This window comes from Papaver somniferum, chromosome 1 (assembly GCF_003573695.1).
Source record: "Papaver somniferum cultivar HN1 chromosome 1, ASM357369v1, whole genome shotgun sequence".
NCBI classification, from domain to species: domain Eukaryota; kingdom Viridiplantae; phylum Streptophyta; class Magnoliopsida; order Ranunculales; family Papaveraceae; genus Papaver; species Papaver somniferum.
In genome coordinates this window covers 164275403-164283091 of record NC_039358.1, presented here as the reverse complement: position 1 = coordinate 164283091, position 7689 = coordinate 164275403, and the positions used below count along the sequence as shown (strand labels likewise).

Genomic DNA, 7689 nt, shown 5'->3' with positions numbered 1-7689 from the left:
CCAATACCGTCTCATATCAGGAAATGTAGGAAAATTTCGTATCGACCGATACGACCGATATTTGACCGAAACGGCCGATACGGCCGATATTATCGGGCGAATATCGTATCCCCGATATCCTTCTTATCGTATCGTTCTGGGCCAATATCCGAAATATCCCCGATATATCGGCCGATACGGCCGATATTGACTACATTGGTTGTACGTTACAGAAAATTTAGGTTATAAACAGCCAAAACTAACGCTAACCAACGAAAATTCAGTTGCAAATTTACAGAACCGTTTCAGATTGGAGTTATACCAGTTATAAAATAACTTATCCATCTGTCATATATAGGCACCAAAAGACAACCCTACTTTTCAAATAAAAATCCTTTTAGCTTTTATATATTATAGTTTATGACGAATCTGGGGCTTTTGTATTTCTGAATCAACTGAAGTGTTGTTTTGGCAAAAGCCCTAGATTTTATCGAAGAAGGAGAATTCAATGGCAAGCGTAATGAGGAGTTGTCTTCAATCACTTTTGAAGATTGTGAATTCACTAATAGGAATGGCTGGATTAGCTTTGATTATATATGCTTTGTGGTTATTTAGGGTTTGGCAAAAACACGCGGATCATTGGGATTCTGATTTTCCAGTTCCTTGGTGAGTTCTTACGTTTTCTTCCAAATAGCTTTGTCATTTACTTATTTGCCCTTTTCTTAGTTTGTATTGAATGTGTAATTTTAGGTTTTCTGATAAACCTGTTTTGCCTTTAGTATCATTTGTTCACTAGTTTTAATTGAAGCTTTGTATATTGATTATTTGTATTGTGATTTCCAAATCTGGGGGTTTGGTATTACCAGTGCATGTAAGCAAGGTATCATGATTTTATTTTAGTATTTGAGGAAATTAAAATTGGGACATCTCTTCTTTTTTGTTCAAATTGATAACTGGGACCAATTTAAACTAAGTTTTGTGCAAAATGTTGATTTCTATAGCAATTTTGTTATTCTTTTGTTTCCTATCACATCTCTTAACTTCGGTTCTGCTATTGTTAAAATGAGCTAAGTGGTTCTCTTGAACTGAATACAGGTTTATCTATGCTTCCTTTGGCTTGGGAGTCATCTTGTGCGTGATAACATGCTCTGGTCATATTGCTGCAGAGACTGCAAATGGACATTGCCTTTCCTGTGTATCCTTTACATGACTAATTACAAATATCATTCCCTCTTCTGCATTGGGCTTTTACTTTCACGTGTTGGGTTGTATACAGTATAGACACTGTTAGTTACTGCATCAAGAACTATGTACCCATCGGTTTTCAGAACACTAGGAAATTCTCTGGTGATTATGTCGTGATTGCTTTGTGTGTGAAACGGTAAATTAGAAACAGATTTTCTTAGGATGATAAAGACCACCACAGTTTTTCCTCTTTACTATGGATTCTTCTTAAGCTGTCCAAGTACTAGAAAATCACATGACCATGAAGGTTAACATCCGTGGCATGCGTTCATAGTGATTCTGATGGAACAGAAATTCATGTGAAGTTACTCTTTGCATTCAGACACTGCCAGGAAACAGAGTAAGGGGTATAGAATGGGACTTAGTGTGGTAGCTTTTGAGGAAAAGGAGTACCAAGTCCCAACTGAGAAATTAATGTTGATTTGATGTTTGTTTTAGTTTTGAGTTGTGTGAGAAGAGTGCAGCGAGATAAAGGGGTAGTTTTACATCAGGTTTGATTTTGGAAATCAACCTTGAGACCTCTATGCTTTTTAAATGGATGACTTATAATATTTTAACATTAAGTTGTGATAAGTTCTGAGCTGAATTAAGAGGTGTAGAGGTTTGAATTCAAGGAGTCCAGTAAAGAGGTATAGAGGTTTCCTATTCCAGTTTTAAAAAAAATAATCTGGATTCATCCAGCTTATTGATAAGGATGATAGCACGTGTGCGGTTGTGCCGTTGGCTGTTTGGTGCTAGTTGAAATATCTGAAGAGTCGGGAAAACAGAACAACTGAAATGGTTTGGACTCTTTAAAGTTTAAAGATATGAAGCAATGGACTTCGTATTATTTGCTCGAGCTTTGTCAATTTGATATGATATGATGATCTCTTACTGGGGTTGATATGTTTATTTATACTCATACGGTGAGTCACTAGTTTATGATCTTTCACGAATTTGTCTACCATAAATGGTAATGTAGAATCTTGTTTGCTGCGACATGCACAGCATGGAATGCTAATTGACGGAGTTTTTTTGGGGTCTTTCTGACGTGTGTAGAAATATTATTTGTGATCCTTAAATGTGTCGGCAGTACATGGTATTTCTCTTTTTTCTTGTACTGCTGGAGGCTGCAGTGACCGCAGATGTGTTTTTGAATCATCACTGGGAAGAGGTATGATGTCATTATTTCTTGGTCCTTTTAGAATTTACAAAGAAAGTTTTAAGTGTTGTTCTAATCATCTTTGCTCCTACACTAGGATTTCCCTGAGGATCCTACGGGGAGCTTCGATAGTTTCAAGCATTTTGTGAGCTCAAACTTTGATATCTGCAAATGGATAGGCATTTCAGTTGTAGCTGCTCAGGTGTGTGCCATATCTCTTTTTAACGGTATTGCCTTGTATTCTGTTATTCTCTCAACTATGAAAATGAGAGCTTCACAACCCCTTGACCGTCAATTTTATTTTATACTTGGAGACTTTAGGTTTATGCGTGTGACAGATTAGGTGTGTGTGTGACAGATTAGGTGTGCAAAGCGTGAGGTCTCCAATCTGATTTTCTAATTGTAGTTTCCTTTTTCAGTTGAAGTATCTGAGAATCATACATTAGAACCGGATGAGCTGTTTAGGTTCTTAGCAGTTTGTGGCAGTTTGGTCCTGATTACGATATATAACAGAAATGGTAAACATAGGTTCATATGATTTACCAGTTAGGATATTAAATCAGATTAACCCGTAAATTCTATGAGTATGAAGAATTGACCAAGGACCAGCAGATTAAACTTAAACAGCCTGTGGTACTCAATAATTTGGTCTAGGAAAAAAATATGGCTGTTAAAGCATTTGGTTTTTACCCTTTCGAGGCTATGATAAGTGGCTCTGACTCGGACTCGTTATGATAGGGCATATGCTGTTTTTATGTGCACTGCGCCGTCTGCTGTCTCCAACCTCTAAAGTTGATCCCTAAGATTTGACAACAACAAACTTGTTAGTATTTACTCAGTTAATACCATCTGCGTAGACAAATGCTGTAGCTGACCCTGTAATCAATGTAATTGTCCCTCCCACAGTATACGCAGGATATTTGATTTGTAGTTGACCGTGTCAAGTGACTCATTATGTTGGTTATTCCATCCATAAGGACCGCATGAATATATTTTCTATTTTGATTTGGTGTTCTTCATGTAGAGATAGTTGAGATATAAAATGCTTATTCCCTTCTGTACATTCGCAGGGGTTATCAATCTTATTGTCCATGATTCTCAGAGCTCTGGGCCCAGACCAAGGAGGATTTTATGATAGTGATGATGATTATACTCCGGCAAGGCTTCCTCTCTTGAAGAATCCCACTCACCCCCCTGCATATGTTGTTGCCGACCCTCGTTTTGCTCCCAAAAGTGATTCGTGGAATGCAAGAATTCAAGACAAGGTAAATGACATCTCCAACTTCAATGTCCAATATCTTCAGTATTTAGTATGAATCTTTAAATTTATGGATTTATTTGTCTCTAACTCGCACTGTTTTTTTTTTGTCAATCAAGTAACTGTGGTGGCATTAAAGGGGAACATAATTCCAAAATGGACAGGATTAAACAACTATCACGGCGAGATACAGTGCTCGTTCAAAAGACTGTCATCTCGACCAACTAAGCATATTTTGTAATGGAGGGGGTTCTCTGATGGCATCACATGTTTACTATAAAAATTGTATATATGGATAGAATAGCGAGTATTTACTGTTTTATGTATGAGAAAACATTAGCTGTTTCCTTTACCGTATAAAATGACACATACTTTTTACTCAATTCTGGATCATTATGATTATGTTGGCTGATTTCCTATCATTTCAGTTGCTCCTTGGTTTCTTATCTAGCCACGGGCGAGAACTATTATCTCTAGTCTTGGGCATTAAGCTGTTTTATTTCTGGATGTGTCTGGCCCTAATGTATATAGGTAGACAGGCATTCCCAATGAAAGTCTTATATTAACTACCGGTTGTAAGATGATCCACTACTAAAGTGTACCCTGTCCGCAAAACTCATTTCATGCTCCTATGATCAAGCTGGGAACTTTTATTCTCTTCCGCTCCCACACTTATGCGTATTGTAGTCAGCTAAGCCCAAATCCTTGAAACACTGCTCCTAATTTGTAAGAGGTTGCGGCTACCATTACTCAAATGCAAATAAGGGCGAAATTAAAAACTCAGAAATAGTCAAACTTTGACTTACTATGTCAGACCGAAATTTGACTGATTTACTCATTCGAGGCCATCGCTGCAAGACTCAAAAGAGATAGCTGAAAAAGTTGAAAGACAAGCCAAAACATGTTTTGGAGAATTGTCTTTGCGCAAGCACCGGGCTCTGAGGCTTTCATATTAAAAACAAAAAAAGAAGTCTTCTTCCCACTATTACAATGTCTTATTTTCACTTTTTCTTCTTTCTTTCTTTTTTTTTTCTCTCTTTTTTGTTAAACTAACATCATAACATGCATTTAGTCCATTAAGAAAGCATTTCCAATATTTTAATGGCGACTCCTTTATTTGCTTTAGAAGAAGTCTTTGTTTCGTACTAATTAGGTGTTGTTGGATGGAGGCATGCAAACAAAAAGTAGACAATTGGAGAAATGTTTCCTAGTGTTGTGTGCTTAGAAGATTTACGGACTCCTAAACAAGGAGTAATAATTATATTTAACCGAGATGACTTTTATTTTACTGGTTGGGAGACATGATTCCCGTAATCCGTATTTACGTGGCAATTAGAGGAATATGCAGTCATATCCATACGGGATAAGTGTGAAACTGACTTTAGCTTCGATAATACTACTATGAAATTGTGGATCGCTCCATCTGCATTCTATAGGCTGTCGTGAGTTTTTTGTTGCTATTATACTTACGGATGGTACCCAAATTCAAGATTCAACTTCACAAAATCATGGTGAAATCCTTTCATTTAAGGTAGTGTTTATCCTTTGAATAGGATCTTAAATCAAGTTCGGTGCACCCTATTGTTAAGGCGCAACAGAAATTCTACCTTGTGCCCCAATTGTTGGGAAAATCAAATATGAGTCATCAAATTTGATTTTATTTCTACCTTTTATGCCAATTGTTGGGCAAATCAAATATGAGTCATCAAATTTGATTTTATGAGTTAAAATCTAACGGCTTATCTCCAACAATTAGGCTATCTAATTTTAAATGTCAGATTTGATTTCACGAATTAAAATGTAACGGCTCATCTATTTATGCTCAACCATTGGGCATATCAAACTTGAATTACCACAGTAGTTAGCGATTGATACACACTGACTTATCCTCAATTTGAATCTTGATTCAAAAGATTTTATAAAAAGGTTATTTTGTACATACAATTAACATGTAATAAATAATGGCAAAACAAAAATTATTTTTTTATACTTGTGGGCGTCTGCTTGCAGAGTTGCAGGGTAATAAAGGAACTAAAATGCCGAAAGGAAAAGAAAAACAGCCCATCAAAGCAAGCTTAAGAAATAAAGATAGTAGAGAGGATGTGAGAACTTACTGAAGATAGCAGAGAGGATTTGAGAAGATGTCTACCAAGTTTGGACTTTGTGTTGTTTCGTGTATGCCGCGAGACCATGACCCAAAGTATTGACTCTTGGAACCAATCTCATCAGTAAAATGAAGAATTCTCCATCTAGCGGAGGTGTTTTTCCTTTGTAAAATGTGAACAACTTGTTCTCCCTCCAGAGCAATATTCTGAAACACCCGATGTTGAGTGAGAGTGAAGGAAAGGAGAAAATTTAACATCAGCTAAGGGGATTTTTGTTTTGACTATTGTTGAGCCTGCACCAAGTACATCACCCTTTCCATCCCTTGATACGACAGCAGCGTACGGTCTATCACTGGCAATAACTGCGACCACATTCATTTTAATGAAGTTGGGATGGAAAGAGTCGACTGAGAAAGGCTTTGAACATGTTGATTACTGTCACAAGTCAACTGGACTTTTTCAAAATTATCGACAATCGCCTAGATGTTAATAGAATATTTCTCAAACACAACCTTGTTGAGGGCTCTCCAAATTCCCACCATAGACAAGCACCCATACAAAAATTATTGAAATCATCTTACTTCGACAACCAATGCTTACAACAATCAAATATTGTAGGTTCATCGAAATATCAATGCTGAAATTCAAGGAGGAAGCAAAAGGAATAACTTGGGATACATGTATCAGCATATGCAAAATTGATACCCAGAAATATACCGATAAACTAAAAATCTTGGATTGATGTTATCACATATAGATACGATGATGCATATACGGTAAACCAAGTGTATATATTAACTTCAACAGTAGAATTGGGTAGTCAGACTCAAGTACATGGCAGGGGAACCCATATATGCAAACTCTCTCTTTGAAACTATGCAATAAGAAAAAATCGGAAACCCAAGTTTTGCGGCCGACTCAGATTATCTCTATGGGAACAGATGTGAGCCGACCACTACCAATAAACCCTCTTATTCATTTCTACTTTATTCTATGGTGCATCTCGTTTACTTTGTTGATGGATTAGATTATCCTCGTTATTGTTTTTCTACCATGTTTCCTTTTTCTGTTACTGTTTTCTTCTCTAGGGTTCGAAATATCTCACCCTTAATTTGATTACAGTAATATGTCTGGGTTTGCTTATTCTAGTTCAGATTTAGATTTGAGTTTTTGCATGTCTAATTCATTGATGAAGATTGTCAAGAGTTGGCACATGATTTTCTATGAAAAAATATACTACTGTAACAACAAGAACAACACCAACCTTAGAAATGACAAAAGAGTATGTTATTGTGGAGATGACCTTGACTTTGGCCGAGCGATTTTGACCAAAAGTCAAAAAAAAATTCTTCCGATTTCTTCGATCAACTTTCCTGTGATTTCTTTATTGATATGAGTGTTCTTCATCTTTATTGACTGTTTTTCTTTGATGATTGATGAAATCTCATGAAAATTTGCCTTTATCTTCTTCTTTCCAGATGATATAGGGTTCTCTTAGGGAAGTTGGTCCTGGTTTTTCTTCTGCTATTGTTGGATTTATCTCTGTTGATCCTTTTATTCCTCCTGGTTTTGAGTGTTTCCCCCTTCTGAATTCTGGGTCTAAACCTATCTGGTCTTTGGTGTTTGGTGGTTGTGATGAAATCCCTCTTGATGATGCGATGGAATCGCCCCACCCCGCCTCTTTAAAGGTGGTAAGAGGCTGAACACTAAAGTTTTTACAATTGTGTTTACTAAGGAAATTAGTAGATGTGAAGACATGGTGGTCGGATTCTTGTTGGTAGGAAATTGCCATTCTATATAGTCGGAACTGATTTTACTAGGACTTGGAAACCTAGAGGTAATGTTCATATTTACTACTAATGGTGAGAGTATGTACCTGTTTGAATGTGATGATGTTCAAGAATAAAAATGTGTTCTTGATTTTGGTGATATGTATATTTCTAGTATCCTGTTTTTTATCA

The 7689-nt window shown here is 36.6% G+C and overlaps 1 protein-coding gene across 1 annotated transcript; it reads left to right on the top strand.

Moving 5' to 3' along the window:
- The first annotated feature begins 269 nt into the window (after positions 1-269).
- On the top strand, positions 270-4031 carry LOC113306572 (tetraspanin-19). The gene is made up of 6 exons (XM_026555502.1): positions 270-645; positions 1075-1174; positions 2297-2377; positions 2463-2567; positions 3436-3630; positions 3743-4031. The coding sequence occupies exons 1-6, from the start codon at positions 488-490 to the stop codon at positions 3743-3745; spliced, it is 642 nt and encodes a 213-aa protein (XP_026411287.1). The 5' UTR covers positions 270-487; the 3' UTR covers positions 3746-4031.
- Positions 4032-7689: the final 3658 nt, after the last annotated feature.